At 43.3% G+C, this 16,118-nt stretch overlaps 2 protein-coding genes across 3 annotated transcripts in view; one reads left to right on the forward strand and one right to left on the reverse strand.

Moving 5' to 3' along the window:
* LOC118093146 (uncharacterized) lies at positions 1-12,949 on the forward strand. 2 transcript variants are annotated; one of them, XM_035131995.3, is made up of 9 exons: positions 1-154; positions 696-780; positions 1,488-1,667; positions 3,239-3,288; positions 4,549-4,660; positions 4,943-5,091; positions 6,361-7,696; positions 9,408-9,535; positions 10,912-12,949. In XM_035131995.3, exons 1-9 carry the CDS (start codon positions 90-92, stop codon positions 11,006-11,008), a joined length of 2,202 nt encoding a protein of 733 aa, XP_034987886.2. In that variant the 5' UTR covers positions 1-89; the 3' UTR covers positions 11,009-12,949. The 2 variants fall into 2 exon arrangements, with proteins under 2 accessions (XP_034987886.2, XP_088512985.1); XM_088656859.1 differs by lacking the exon at positions 10,912-12,949 and adding an exon at positions 9,773-9,928.
* TMC7 (transmembrane channel like 7) overlaps positions 12,889-16,118 on the reverse strand; it is a 20,730-nt gene continuing 17,500 nt past the window's right edge. The window contains exon 16 of the mRNA XM_035131997.3: positions 12,889-14,792. Within this exon, the coding sequence (XP_034987888.1) occupies positions 14,733-14,792 (60 nt within the window). The 3' untranslated portion in view covers positions 12,889-14,732. The remainder of the gene's footprint in view (positions 14,793-16,118) is intronic.

Below are 16,118 nucleotides of genomic sequence, written 5' to 3' on the forward strand. Positions count from 1 at the left end.
AAAGCGACCGTCAATTCCATGGGAGGCGCGTCCTCCTGAGGTCGTCATGGCGACCACAGAAAGCCTTCCCGGCGCTGAGGGGTGAAGCGATGGCGGCGCTGCCGGGAGGCTCCGTGTCCCCTCGGGGACTGGCCCGCTCGGTGGCCCACAGGCTGTAAGGAGTGTGTGTGAGTGAGTGAGTGTGAGTGTCTGAGTGTTTGCGCGCACTTCAGTGGCTGGGAAACGGGGGCACAAATGTGCAAAGTAGGTACTGCTACAGCAGGAAGGTAAACGGTGTTTCCGTGTGCTGCTCTGGTTCGCCAGAAGCAGCTTTGTAATGCTTGCCACATGACCTGGAAGCTGTACGCCGGCTCCCTCAGCCAATAATGAGCGCCGCAACCCCAGAGTCGGTCACGACCAGACCTAATGGTCAGGGGTCCCTTTACCTTTAAGTATGTGTAGGATTGCTGCCTTGGAGATCTGTCCTTTCCATCCTGCTTGGCAACGCTTCAACCATCATCTCAGGCCAATGCGTGATCTTTAAATGCTAAATTTGTACTGCAAAATTAGACAGGGAAGCAGAAGCATCTTGAAACTCCTGAACTCTTCACGATAGCTTTGCGATTTTGAATGTTATGATGGCAAAGGGAACAGCATAGCCAGATGGCAATTATTCTTTTTTAAAAATAATGAAATATGTGTTTCGCCCCGTTTAGAAAGTATTATGTTGATGTACAAAGGAAAGAAGATTCCTTCGATTTGTCTGGAGTCATCCATGACGAGACTGAAAGTTTGCATTTGGTAAATATTTGTTAACGTATGTGTGAGTTTCAAAGTCACATCTGTTGCACACAATGAAGGCTGGTACATTAGGGAAAGGGGGGCACTGGCCCACTAACCTCAGCCAGCTCCCCACCTTCCTATTTTCTCCCTTGCAACCAGGCTTGGGGGTGTTAATCCTTTAAGTCCAACGTCATCTGGAGGGCACTATTCTAGCACTAATTAGCAAACCAGAAATTGTTCATTAGTAGAACTACCTACTCCTGTTGTAACTTACCATGTGATGGCTGATTGTTAGCCTCTCCCAATTTGTCTTTGCTGGGTTGTTATGCTGCATCTGGCCTTGATAGGGATTATCATGGTAGCAAACTTGACCCTCGTTCCATGCCATCCTAGCCATGTCCATTGACAGCAGCACAATGTGTCTGGTCTTACTTATACCCTGGCCATCTGGGTATAAGTAATGTGTGTTTAGGATTGCAGCCTAAATTTATAGATTTTGAGTGGTATTTGCAATACTAGTGAGATGCATTGGTATTTTTTCTTTTTTATGATTGAGTATTTTAACATTGGCATATAGAAAAGTGGGGTTTTGATGTTGAATATGCACACACAAAAACTAGTTTTGTGTATTGTAGATTTGAGCCTATTAACTTTATTGTAGAGTTTCTCAAGATTCCCCTATCTAAATAGTTTTCTAAGAATCTTCATTTTTACTGGTCTTGCAGCATCCTGCATTTTTGATGAAGCAGAAGGAAAACTGGGAGCTGGAACATAATTTTGCTGAAATTAAATTGGAAGCATCCTTACGTGCCTTTATGGGGAGCACCGAAGAATGCAACAGAAAAGTGCAGAAAAGCCCAGAAAAGCAAAAGGATTTGGAAAAGCTTATTAAAAAGATGGCACAAGTAACATTTAGAATCACTCTTCTCTATTTCTTTAGGCATACCACCTTTTTAATACATATCATTTCATGTTTGGGGAATCATCTGCCTTGTATGGTGGTAGAGCCATCATATAGGAAATAGCAATGTGTATCCAGCCAGTGGGTGTATTCACACATAATACCGTAAGTTCAAGGCATTGGTTTTGGTGTATAAAGCCCTATACAGCCTGGGACCTGAAAGATCATCTATCTCCTTATATACCCAGTTGGTCACTGCTCTGCAAGAGAGGCCCTCTGCAGGCACCATTTTTTCACAAGTTCTGTTCCGCACAATATCGGAATCCAACCTTCAGTGTCATGGTACCTGCCCTTTTGAATTCTCCCTGTTCAGTATTAGACAGGAGCTGTCTTTGTAGTTACCTACTGAAGACCTTCCTCTTCCCACAAACCTTTTAAGCAGAGAACTTTTCCAGCCATCATCTATATTGGAATTGTTTTTAAAATGCTTTTATTGTTTTTTGCTGCCATGGGCTCCTTTGGGATTTAAATTTAATAAATAATAACACCAAACTGCAGTTTGACATTACACATCTCAGAATTGTGTGCCTCCTCCGCTTCCTCCCTCCCACTGAACAAGGCACTTCCCTGCCTGTATGGTGGAGCAGCTGAGTGGTGGGCTAAGACTGGGGAGATCTTAATTCAAATCTCCACTCATTCCTGAAGCTTACTGGGTGATCTTGAGCCCAATTGCTATCTCTCTGCTTAACCACCTTCATAGGGTTGTTGCAATGGGAGGGGGGAACTGTGCATGCCATCTTGAGCTCCTTTGAAGAAAGGAGTGGTGGTGGGGGAACATGGCTGTCTGTTGTGATCAAGGCCATTACTTCTCCCTCCTCTGACTTATGTCCAGGGCATTTTGTGAAAATAAAACAGTGGCTACCAAGAGACAGGGACGCAGGTGGCACTGTGGGTTGAACCACTGAGCCTAGGGCTTGCCGATCAGAAGGTTGGTGGTTCAAATCCCTGCGATGGGGTGAGCTCCCGTTGCTCCGTCCCAGCTCCTGCCAACCTAGCAGTTCAAAAGCACACCAAAGTGCAAGTAGATAAATAGGTACCGCTACAGCGAGAAAGTAAACGGTGTTTCCGTGTGCTGCTCTGGTTCGCCAGAAGCAGCTTTGTCATGCTGGCCACATGACCTGGAAGCTATACACCGGCTCCCTCGGCCAATAACGTGAGATGAGCGTCGCAACCCCAGAGTCGGTCAGGGGTCCCTTTACCTTTTACCAAGAGACAGCTGCTGAGAAGGCTTAAAAACAAAAACAGTGGTAAAACAAATACGACTATAACAACAAATATGACATACAAATTAACAGTGAAATAAATTGATAGTAGCAGAACTCATCCTCTGCTGCCTACTAATTTTGCTCCCGAGGACTCAGCTCATTCGCTACAGGCCTTTGCATAGTTGCAAAATCGAGATTCATTATTGAAAGAGATACAGTGCAACTGGGTGGTTTTCTAAGCTCCCAAAGCATCTAGCGTTTTGACTTGCATTAGACAAGTTAGTAACATGTTCTGCATCTTTATTTGTAGGATTACACACCTGATAGAACAAATGAGGGCAAAGCAAAAAGTGCAAAAAGGTAAAACCTATTGCTGTCTAATTGTTGCCTAATAGCAGAAGCCCTTGCTTCCCCGCTGATTGCTAGCATGCTATAATGCAAATGTACACCCAAGAACAATCTCAAATTATTTGCTCCCTGACATTATAGTAGTTGAGTGTATGAAACAAAACCTATTGCATTAACACACTCAACCACCCCACCGCAGCTGCCACACATGTGCCGTGTCTGTGAGCTACTGGCAGTGGATATGGGATTCACACAACCACACCTGCTGGTTGAACCAAACTGGGATGCTCTGGATGCAGCCCCTGCTTGTGCAAAATGGCAGCTAGATCCTATGGTTTTGTCATTTTGAGATGAGAGTGTTTGATTGTGTCCAGTCTCTCCTGTTGAAAGCTGTTGATTTTGCAGTCAGGCCCAGCGCCAGCACCTGGCACGCTTGGGTAAATACTGGGGGTCCCCAACACTAATGCCAGGATTTTTAATTTAACGGGGACCGAGATTTAGGATTCAGTACTGAAGAGAGAAGCACAGGCTTAGGTGTTGTAGAAGTAGTCACTCTCATTCCCAACTGATTCCCAACTGATTGTAGCAATGCTATATTGGGGGGCCTGCAAGCATTTGGGGGAAATAGGCAGGCACTGCAGACCTGCCTGGCCCAGGACTGTGACTAGCTGGCCTCTTGCCCACCCATAGTGCCAGCTGCGGACAGCACTGAGCAGAGTTGTGAGCTGCATACACAGATTCTACAGCCTTGCCACCTTTATTATGCTGCCCCCAACACGTGCCCATCAGGGGGAAGACTATCATATTTAAGCCAGTGGCATCAGGGAAGGGGTGTAACAGCTCAGTGATAGAGCATCTGATTTGCATGCAGAAGGTATCCTGGGTTCACTTCCAGCATCTCCAGGTATGGCTGGGAGAGACCTATGCCAGAAACCTTGGAGAGCTGCTGCCAGTCAGTGTAGACAGTACTAAGATAGATGGACCAATGGTCTGATTCAGCATAAGGCAGATTCTTATGTCCCTGTCAGGGAGTTTGCACATGTGAAGGCTCATAGCTCCATTCAGCACCTCTCCAGAGCCACCACTTGTAAGCAAGTGAGCAGCCAGCAGCTCCAGCGGTGCGTTTGTGTATGCGATCCCCAGCTCTGTTCAGCAGTGCCAGGCACCCACCCTCATCAGCCCAGGGCCCCCAAAACTTGGAGCTGGGCCTGCTTGTTGTAAATATCGGCATTTTTCTTGGCATTAATTCACTGTACCTTTGTTTTTCATCAGGCAGGAAAAGCTGCAGAGCACCCCCTCCAGACTACATAGAACTACTACTCCATGTATGACACCAGAAGTACGGAGACTCATTACATCGGCTTCCAAGCTAATCGTGGCTGCTGTGTGTATCAAGTCACCCTCTTTCACAGATTGACTAAATTCTTAAGCATTACCCCTAAAATCTGTCACTGTTCCTTTATGCTCTTTACGTAGAAGAAGAAGAAGAAGTCAGCTAACTTTTTTTTTGCGTTCTAGCAAACATCTCCCAGCAATAATTCTGCTACTTTACTTCTAGAATTAGTTGAGAGTAGATAGGGGCAGCTTTTGTGAACACATCTCTCTGTCAAACTCAACGGATAAAAAACACATTTCTCAAGAATTTATGTTGATTCTCTTTCTCCAGACTTCTGAAGCCTCTCCCAGAGAAATGGGAACAACCCAAGAAATCTTTTCATCCCCAAAGAGAAAAGAAGCAAAAAACATTCCAAGTCTGGACAGTGGCAGGAAGACATGTCTTTCCTCCACACATTCTCACGAAGATGAAGCAAGAAGGTATGACAGCTTGGTGACATGCCAGTTGGCATCTTGAAAGAAACCTTTGCCCTAAATTCCATACAGTCAAACCCAGGGGTGGAAGGATTTGTCCATTTCTACCAGTTTCTCATTTTTCCAAACTTTAATTTAGTTATTCACAAAATAGCAGCAATTTGCTATTTTATTTTATTTTTAAATCCTCATGAAAGCTCACCAGCATTCTAGTGCAAATTTATCCTAAAAAACACATTTTACATGACTAATGTGCAGTTTTGCAAGCATTTCCCCCTAGTGCATGTTTTTTTTAATCACTAATGCCTTCATTTTTATCCACATTATGGTAAACATTGGTTAGCTGGAGAAATGCACCCCTAGAATAGGGTAAGTGTGGATTTTAAAGGATGGCTGTGTTTTGCTTTGCATATTATGCTTTAAATGCACAATGAATCAAATGTCTCCTCCATCCCTAGACTAACCATTTCACATGCCCAATGATGATTCCTATCCTCCTGAGATTCCATCTTCTTTCTTTCTGTTTGCTTTTTGTCTTTCAGAAAAGTATTCCCACCTCCTCCTTTCCCTTGCAGCTGATGGATCAGTTTTCTCTGGGCGCCTAATTGCCCTGGCATCTCTTCCTTTTAGCAGTGGACGAGCCATCTCTGGGACTGTTAGGCTTTTTCATTGAGGTGACATGATGAAGGGATTCTACAGTTTTATTAGTGTTGGTATTTGCTCATTTCTGTGGGGTCAGAATGATAGATTTTCCTTTGACTGATGAAGATCTCGTGTCAACTTTGTGCAACACAAGCATCCCCCTTCCCACGTAAAGTTGACCTTTTAGCACTGCCGAGATGAGTGGGGGCGCTGTGGCATTATCTTGTGTGTGAGAGAGAGGAGGAATGATGCAAGGATGTGGGGTGCCCTTGACACAAGTTCATTGGCCACCTTTGCGTGTTGGGGAAGGGGGAATGATTGGTTGAGCTATGGCGGTTTTTCTAGAGATACCAAGGATGTGTCAGATACATTTAAAACATCTTTTTCATATATTCTGGTTGTGAGTTTCTCCCCCTCCTGGGCTTAATATCATTGGATATGGGGCTATTACACCAGAATAGCAGTGGCTTATTTCTGGCCTCAGTGTAATGTGAATACTGTGTAGGGTTGCTTCTTTTTGTTGGGCTGCAGCTTTGATCTTCTAATTTATTTCCTGGCTTCTCAATAAGTCCTTCTTTAAAAAAAAAATGCTAATGGGATTTTAAAATGTTTTCATTTTCTGGTGTCTTTCAGGGTTAAACGAAACCGCGAAGGGAAAAAATGGAAAGAGGTGAAGAGATCGCCTGAAACTTCAAGCACTTCCAACAACTCTAAGAAATCTAACAGGCCTTTTTTGAAAACTCCCCCTAAATCAAGTGATATAAGCTCAGAGGATAGAAGGTCCGTAGCTCTATATTTGCAAACTGGACAAAACGAAGCATTTAGGAAAGATATACTTAGAAGCAGATCCTCCTCAGCAATATCTGAACACCAAGATGAGCAGTCAAATGCTCAATGGAAGAATTTTTCACCCACTCAGCAAATTGCAGAGAATTCTGCTGGACCTTCCAATAAACCACTTAAAATCAAAAGGCAAGAGTCATCTCTCAGACCCACTGAAACAGTCCCAAAAGTTAAGAGCTCTCCAGCAAGCAAGTTTTTGAATACAAGACCGATCCAGAGTTCCAGAAGTAATCAAGAAGAAAAAAGATGCAGCACAAAATATTCTGCAAAATTGACAGCTGAAGTGATAAGTATCCAGAGTTTAATGGCCAGAGAAAAGACTCAGAAGCAATATGATCCCACACCGATTTCTGGGTGGTTTCTTACAGGGCAAGGCAATCAAATACACAGCCAAGTTGATCAGAAAAGCAAGCTTGTGGAAAACACTGAAAGTGACTGGCCTCAAAATGAGCAAAAGTGCTGTGATTTAGTATCAAGGAACCCTGAATGCCGCCAGGTTCATTTTCAAACACTTCAAGAGGAGTTCATTCCTGGCACCGCTGCTTGGGAACACCCTGGTTTGGAAAGTTGTAGCCTGCAAAACCTAAGAAGCCCTGAAGATGCAAATATATCCCCTGGGATTGTGGCAGGTCTTCAAGAGGATGAGAACAACGACCATATCCCCGAGGTCCAGCGTGAATCACATTTTCTGTATCAAGTGTGCCAGGAAATGGATGAAGCTGTACCACCAAGTTTAACTATGAATAGGTCTAGGACTACAGATGGAAATGTCAGAAACCAAAGTACACACCATTTTTTAGACCAGCTCTTCTCTTCAGAGGAAGAAGGGGACAGCTATGCCATTGAGGATCCTGCCAATACACAGATGCAGGATGTTACTTTAGGAGAGTCCCGGGATAAGCAGATGATGTCTCTCCCATCAGTGACACCAGGTGCTTGCAGGTGTTCAGAACTACTGAGTTACTGTGTGTGTCAAGCTCCTGAAAAGCAACGTCTGGGACCCCCTGTTAAAACCGGAGCTATTTTAGGAAGACTGGAAAGTGAGCAGTCGGAAGAAGAATTCACCATTTCATCTGCCTCTAGCAGCCTGAGTGCCAGATCATTAACTGGCCTATGTGAACAGATGGTAAGGCGTTTGAAGTTGTGCTTTAATGACTTCTATTTGGCTTCTGGAATGAGGTTCCCCATTACTTTTCAGCAAAATTGGAAGCTGCCTAATTAGGCCAAACTCATCTTTTAAAATTGGGCAGATTGGTTATGATTTATTGGGCAGCTCAAGAGGTGCTGAGCCAATCTGCCATTTGCCTCTTACTAGTGCTGCAGCTCATTCTCTAGCTTCATGTTTAAGTAGGTTTTGGGGAAAGGGCTTTCTGATGCATCCTCACCTGTTCTGAGGAGTTTACCTGGTAATGGTACCTGGTAGTGGTAGGGAGCCACACCACAGTCATCAGCAGGCAGATCAAATCCACCATATAAATGTCCCTCAGTGAACTAGAGTGATGCTGCCTCAGGGTTATTTGATAGTTCTTGCTCAGGATGGGCAGATGCAGAAGACACAGACAAATTCATTTCCACCATATGTTACTTGTCAAAGTGGACATCTGGGGTATGGCTCTCTGCATACCACATTGTACCATCTCAGCAGCCCCACATCATTATGAAATAATACTTTTGTATCAGCCTTAAGAGCTTTCCAGTGATTACTGGCTCCAGGACAGGGGTGGGAAACCCGTGACCCTCAAGTTATCAATAGACTACAATTCCCATCATCCTTGACAATTGCTTATGCTGGCTGGGGCCGATGGGAGTTGTAGCCCAACAACAACTGGATGTTGGCAGCCTCTGGTCTATGACATAAGAGCTGGACAGCATAAGCAGTAGATCTAATTATGTTGATCTATGGCAGACGCTGATGTAAACAGCTGCCTCCTGCAATTTTATAGTTTAAATAGATGGTGTTCCCATTCAATCTTCTCTCTCCAGGGCTAAATATATGTTTGCCAACCTATTTATATGCACTAGAACAGTGCATCCCGTTTATTGCGCAAATTCATCCAAGGTGCCTGTTTTTAAAGATTTTACCTCTGCTACAAAATACGTACTTCATGTGAAAGAGACATCCAAGCTGGAGGAGTGGAAGCTGTGGGTGGCAACTGAGAGAACTGTGAGTGAATGCTGTCTTCTGCTGATTAATTATTAAAACAGCAGAGAGCATTATTGGCTGCTCACTCACCACCTTAGAACAAATTTACACCACCAGGTGCCATAGAAAAGCACTAGATATATCAAGAGATCCAACGCACCCTGGTCACCATTTCTTTCAGCTCCTGCCATCAGGACGGAGATATAGAACAATGCAGGCAAGAACGAGCCGTCTCAGGAACAGTTTCTTCTCTAGAGCAATTTTGGCCTTAAATGGAAAGCCCGGACTTTGAAGTCATCTTATTTTACTTGTCATTTTGTAGTATAATAACTGTTTTTAATTAGCTTTTTGTAATTTTGGATTATGCGGAATGCTTTATCTGAGTGGATGTAGCAACCGAGTAATTTCGTTGTTCCCGCAAGGGGACAATGACAATAAAGATATCTTATATCTTATCTTATCCTTTTGCTGCACATATTTACACCCACCTGGCTCTAGCTGTTAGATCTTGGGGGCTGTGTAAAATACAAAATAGTTCCAGAGAGCCTGAAGTCTCCCTAACCCTGGGCCAGAAGATCTCCTCTATAGGAACTGCCCTGACATCTGAATTAGGGATAATCTAACATTTCCAACAGAAATATATTTGTTATCTCCCTATTATCGAAATGTTACCTCCATGTGCTATTCTTCCTAGAGCAGAAACAGTGAGGAGGAAAACAACACTGACCCTAGCATGGAACTTCTTGTTCAGAAACTTCGGAAGGTGATGCCAGAAGAGACCATATGTCAAGATAGGTTCTGTCAAGAAAGCAAAAAGCCAAGGTATGAAAATTTTAATTCTGTTGGCGAATGACAACTTTGAATTTTTAAAAATATGATACTCTAGTCTGGATCTTTCCAGGTGTGCTGCAACATCACGGTTTCATAGTTTGGCCTGAGATATAATGGCTAGGGATAAGTCCCCAACTACCACCACTCCCCCCCCCACTTACATTCAACATATGGATGGCTAATGAGTTAGCAGCCCTTTCTTGCCATTAACATTAGGCATTTGGGCAGGGTAAAAGCAAAGGAAGAAGGAGAGACTGAATCTGCCATGGATGCTTCAACTGAGATTCCTGCGCTGCAAGGGGTTGAACTGGATGCCCCTTGGTGTCCCTTCCAACTCTACAATTCTATAATTCTATGAATCCTGTATATGTGACAAAGCACTTCAACCCCAACACTCTTAAGGTTGTCTGAAAGCTCATCCTCTTGTTCACATCTGTGCAGTATATCCGTGTTACTCAAGCGTGCAGAAAAGCATTATGTGGCTGCCTCCCCGATACCCTCCCCGCGCATGTCTGCCAAAGCTCAGCTTACAGAATTCTGGAAAGCATGCTTGTACTGGCTTCTGGTGCATGCACTGGTTCGAGAGTTATGTTTGAATAACATGTGGTCTCATGTGGTGGTTGTTTGTATGCGTGTTATTTGGTTCAGAGTGGAGTACCTTTGAGGCTTTTAAATACTTGGAATCTATGGCTAGCTTTAGGGACACAGGGCAGTAACAAACAAAACTCGCTTCCCCCCCCCCCCCGGCAGTGATCAAATGGGAAGAGGAAGCATTCAGAAGGTCTTTTTAAAAAGTGTTCCTTGCTGTGAAGGGTAGTAAGGTTGCTTTTGTTGTGTCTCTCACTGTTGCAAATTAAGCTTAATTCTCAGTTTCGCTTCCTTATCTCCATGTACCCTAACATTATGTTTCAGTTTTACTTCCTTGTTTGGGTAAAGAGTCTACAGAGCATTGCAAGGGGAGTGGCTTTGGTCGGGTTTGATTTTCCTTTAGTGCAAGGATGCTCCACCTTATTTCACTCAGTAAGTTTTGCCATCTGAGCTACATCATAGCCTAGTCCATGGGTAGGCAAACTAAGGCCCAGGGGCCAGATCTGGCCCAATCGCCTTATAAATCCGGCCCACGGATGGTCTGGGAATCAGTGTGTTTTTACATGAGTAGAACGTGTCCTTTTATTTAAAATGCATCTCTGGGTTATTTGTGGGGCATAGGAATTTGTGTTTCCCCCCAAAATATATATAGTTCAGCCCCCCATAAGGTCTGAGGGACAGTGGACCGGCCCCCTGCTGAAAAAGTTTGCTGACCCCTGATCTAGCCAGTCATTTTCTCCCTAGGTCCATTTTGTAATCTTTGCTTTTTCTCCCTTCAGTTCTCCCACGGAGACGAGAAGAGACCTGGATCATGGAACTGAGGGCACCTGCGTCAATCAAATAGTTTATTTTTCTCACTTCCCCCAGTCGTTTTAGTGCAGATCCCCAACTCCAAGAGGACCACATTAATTTTTGGTTCATCTCTTTCCTCCTGTCATAAAAAAGGCATGGTAGCCATCGCTTTTTTTACCACTCTGCTAGCGATTGTTTAATGCATTATTCGCTGTGTTCATGGAAATCAAATCAGTAGCATTAAGCTCTCAAATGCATTTTCCTCCCAATGCCTGTCTCCAATTTCAGTGACTGTCTGCCCAGGCTGATGCTTGTGTCAGGTATGAAACAGAGTGCCATTTTATTTTTGTAATCTTGACAGTTGATAAAATCACCCACCTGAAATGAAAAAGCTGCTTCCACTGTGGGAATCTTCTTATAAGATTTAAAGATGAACTGACCTCTAAACAAAATCTGCCCATAATGTCCATAGACTCTTGAAATCGACGGGACTGAGCTCTTGATTTCTTAAAGAGTTTAATCCCCAGTCTTAAAAGATTTTGAAATTTAATATCATTTTAAGAAGAGCCCTGCTTGATCAGAACAAAGGTCTGTATAGTCCCAGTAACCAACAGGTGCCTCTCACGTAGACTGCAAGCAGGACATGAGCAAAACAGCCCTCTCCCACCAGTTTTCCAGCAACTTGCATGGTGCCTCTGAGGTTGCAGATTGCCATCACATCTAGAAACCACTGAAAGCATTACCCTTTATTAATCTCCCTCCCTTTTTAAAAACCATCTAAATGGATGACTCTCAACAGTAGCAAATCTGATAGTTCAACAATGCATTGTGCGAAGTACTTCTTTTAAGGCCAGTGGTTCTCAAGTGGTGTGGCAGGAAAGAATGGCAAGTATTGCGGGAAGATTCAAGGACAATCAAAGAAACATTTAAACATTTCAGAGTAGCATAGTTGAAAACTATTTGGGGGCGGGGGGCGGGTATCAGTATCCATGTCTCTCTTCAAGAGCATTAGCTATTCTTCTACTGTTCTATATGACGCATTGTTGTGAACAGGGTCTTCCAAATATTAAAGATCAGAAAAGAGAAATGCTTCTTTGTGTTGAGATGAGTTTGTCTCAAATTACAGTGGTACCTCGACTTACGAAGATGATCCGTTCCGCGGCGCTCTTTGTAAGTCGAGGTTTTCGGATGTCAAAGCGCCTGTTCTGCGCTGTGCATGCGCAATTTTGTGCTTTTGTGCAGGGCGCGCGCAGCGAAAAGACTTTCAGGGTTGTCGACTTTGTAAGTCGAAACCTTCGGAAGTCGAAGCATTCGTATGTCGAGTTACCACTGTAGTCCTAATATCAAGATTACCCAGCAAAAGCAAGTTCACACCTCTGAGTTTGTATACATACTTAAGGTAAAAGGTGACCATCCAGGGGTCCATTACCTTTTCTAAAAAAAACATACTTAAGGTACATATGTAAGAGGATCATTTATAATTATATTTTGGGAATGATTCAAGTTCCTATGTAGCTGTGTTGTTTAATATCTTATGAATGCCCCATTGTCATATTATAAAGTAATTGTGTTCTATGTTATAAATCAAGCACTGCTAGGAGTTGTTTCTTTTTGTTTTCCAATGTATTCCTTATCAATAAAAAAATTGGTGTGGCACAAGCAGATTTTTATTCTCAAGGTGTGGCTCAGAATCCCCCCCACCCCGAGGACCACTATTTAAATCTTCTACCAGGCTCAGAAATAAGGACAAAATACTGCTGTCTCCTTGAAAGAAGACTAACTGTTTTTAAACTTTGGTCAGATTATGCCCTATGTGTTTTGCAAACATGCTTTTAAATTCTCTCATGGTTTTGAAGTGTTCAACTGTTGTTGCTTTAATGTTGTGCTGAAAGCTTGACCCTTGGGTAATATGATTTGACAAAGCTGAACAATGTAATCAAAGAGAAATAAAAGCCAACTCTCCATAAAGCAGCTGCAATATATTTATTAGCATTAACTAATATATAAATTACCATTTTTATATTATTTATTTGTTTGTTTGCTTGTTTTTAAGTACCTCTTAAGTGTGACATTTATGCAACAATTAATGCTTATCCAAAACGGAAATAGATTAAGAAAACATGAGCACTTTATAAGGGCCAAAGATTAGCAAACCCTTGGCTTCTATTTCAACACAGCAATTAACTCCAGCCAAGGATCTGGCTGTTACTTGATAGTCTGACCCAAGCATCCCCAAACTGCGGCCCTCCAGATGTTTTGGCCTACAACTCCCTTGATCCCTAGCTAACAGGACCAGTGGTCAGGGAAGATTGGAATTGTAGTCCAAAACACCTGGAGGGCCGAAGTTTGGGGATGCCTGGCCTGACCCTTCTACAATTTGAAAAAACCAAGGTTTCTGAGGATTCTGAGTAACTGTATAGTTACAAACCTATGTACCTCAATACGTTCTTTCTTCCACCCCATCTCATTCCAGAAAATCTTTTCGTTTCAACTTAATGACTTAAGCATCTACACGTTCGTTTTGAAGCATAATGCCATCAGCATATTCCTGTCTTATATTTATACCCAGTGAATACAGCAGGAGTAAGGAACCTGTGGCCTTCCAGATGTTGGACTCCAATTCCCATCAGCCCCACGCAGCAAGACTAACAGCCAGGGATGTTGGGAATTGTAGTCTTGACAACGTCTGGAGGACCACAACTTCCCAACCCTGGATTAAAGTGGTTTCTATAGATGGCCATGGACCGCATGAACCATGGGCACCTATGGGCAGGGCTTCACAGCTACGCCTCTGAGGTTCCATTGGTTTTTTGATTAGGAAGAGTTTGTCACAACTCTCCTAAAGCAGCAATTAAAACAAAACAAAGTATATAGTTGGGACACATATATAGGCTTCAGCATGAAGCTGTTCTTATCTAGTATGCAAAATCCAACCATCTGGCAGAGTGATCAACAGAAGTCAATCCAGATTCTGGGTTGAAGTACAATACGTGCCTAGTTTGTACCCAGCAAGTCTTCAGGAAGATTTGGGGCAGCAGAGATAATTGCCCTAACATTTTGGGGGGTTGTACTTGAAGACAAGTAATGTATCTTCCCTTCCCCAGGCACATTCCAAGTTCTGGACAGGTGATCAACCAAGCCTCTCCATCAAAGAAGCCTAGAAGGACTACATTTCACTGAATACACTCTGCTATGTGGCTGAAGCAGCACAGACCCAGGCAGTTACCATTAGGAATGATGTACTTGCATGTTATTAAGTAAAACTGATAAATAAAAGTTGATTTTTTAAAAAAAGGAATGGCAATTAAAACAACACTGTGAACCCTTTACAAAGAGCTTCCTGGTCAAGACAGGGAAGGCAGCTGACAACAGAGTTTTAAAACACCCATGAAAAACAGAGGCTTAAAGTGTAAACAATGAAAATAAAGATACAACATCACAAAGACCTCTACAATGGTAGAGATTCTGAGCACAATTTTTAAGAGTCACTTAATTCTGCACAAACAGAAATACAGAAATCCTGTATAAACGGGATGCATGCTCAATGAAAAGCCTACCAGGCCAACATGATAAATGGCTCCCTGAATTGATCAAACAACTCACTTATGCACACCAGCCCCATATCCGGACACAGATATTGGAACAGCTGTAGGAGGCCCACATCAACTGCAAGTCAAACTGGTCCAAGGATGAAGTTCCAAGTCACTTGGCTCAAGGTTCAAGGCACTAGATTTCTTCTCTTTTTAGCGTCCCTTAAACAGCAGCTCCAAAAAAACGACTCCAAAGGCAGCAGGCATGAAAAGGCACCTCAGCTAAGTCTCTGAGCTTCAGTCAGCTTCATGATCAGGAAGAGCTTGTCACGACTCTCCTAAGGCAGTAATTGGGTGGTGGGGTGGGGAATACAATAAGCAGAGTAAATATACCCTGTTTCTCATATTTTAAGACATACCCATAAAATAAGCCATAGCAGGATTTTTAAGCATTCAAGGAATATAAGCCATACCCCGAAATTAAGACATAGTGATAGGCGCAGCAGCAATGCCGGCCACGACAGGAGGAGGAGGAAAAAAATAAGACATCCCTTGAAAATAAGCCATAGTGTGTGTTTTTTAGGAAAAAATAAATATAAGACATGTCTTATAATATGAGAAACACGGTAAATATTAAGTGCAAGTTCCCTACCAAGCAAGATCTAAACCAGAGTGGGGAGTCTATGGCCTCTCCAGATATTGCTGAACTCTTATCATCCCTGACCATTGATCATGTTGGCTGGGGCCAATGGGAGCTGGCATCCGAGAACATCCCTATCCTTAACCTAAGCAAAAGCACAGTGATTGAACAGCAGTTGGCTCTGAATAAAGTAATGCATGCATCTATCTTCATTTTTTTTTAAAAAAAACTGTATACTGTAGCCCTTTACTCTGCAACATGCAAATTGGCAGAAACTTTGGGTGACATCTTCCCAGAGGTCAGTTGGTCAAGGACAACCTTCCACTTCCCTCAAAATTCCCGTTGCCACTCTTCAGCCTGTTACTCCTTAGAGCAGTGTTTCCCAACCTTGTGCCTCCAGCTGTTTTCGGACTACAATTCCCATCATTCCTGACCACTGGTCTTGCTAGCTAGGGATGATGGGAGTTGTAGTCCCAAAACATCTGGAGGCACAAGGTTGGGAAACACTGCCTTAGAGCGTGGCCAGACTTCAGTTTCTACTCAATTCATTATTATTTCCTGCCTTACTGAAGTCCAGACTGTGTTCAGCTACTTGCTCCATAATAATGCCACAGGCTAATCCAGCCTGGTGCCCTCCAAATGCTGGGACTACAGCTGCTATCAGCCCTCGCCAAGACAGCTAATGGGAGTTATAGTCCAACATCTGGAGGGCACCAGGTTGGCAAAGGCTAGTGTAAGCCTTGGAAACCATGGGTTGCAGCTTGCCTCTGTGGCTCTCTCTAAAGCCCAGAAACGTATTTCTAGCCATCAAGATTGAAGCTAAAACAAAAACACAGTGCACCATTTTAAAGAGGCAGAATATGTAAAACACACACGGGTCGGGGGGGGGGGAGCAACCTTGCCAAACTCTGCAGAGTTCACTGAATGATATTGGGGCCTCGGAATTAATTGCACAAAGCAATGGCCTTGGTTGATATTCCATGTGAGTAATCTGTCCAAGGTATTAATTTGACATCATGTCCTA

This window comes from Zootoca vivipara, chromosome 13 (assembly GCF_965207765.1).
Source record: "Zootoca vivipara chromosome 13, rZooViv2.hap1.1, whole genome shotgun sequence".
Classification (NCBI taxonomy): domain Eukaryota; kingdom Metazoa; phylum Chordata; class Lepidosauria; order Squamata; family Lacertidae; genus Zootoca; species Zootoca vivipara.

Bases quoted from the DNA above. Each gene is read 5' to 3' on its own strand.
- LOC118093146 (XM_088656859.1), top strand. From the start codon at position 90: ATGGCGGCGCTGCCGGGAGGCTCCGTGTCCCCTCGGGGACTGGCCCGC. The intron at 155-695 runs GTAAGGAGTGTG...CGCCCCGTTTAG, and splicing joins CGCTCGGTGGCCCACAGGCT to AAAGTATTATGTTGATGTAC. The intron at 5,092-6,360 runs GTATGACAGCTT...GGTGTCTTTCAG, and splicing joins CACGAAGATGAAGCAAGAAG to GGTTAAACGAAACCGCGAAG.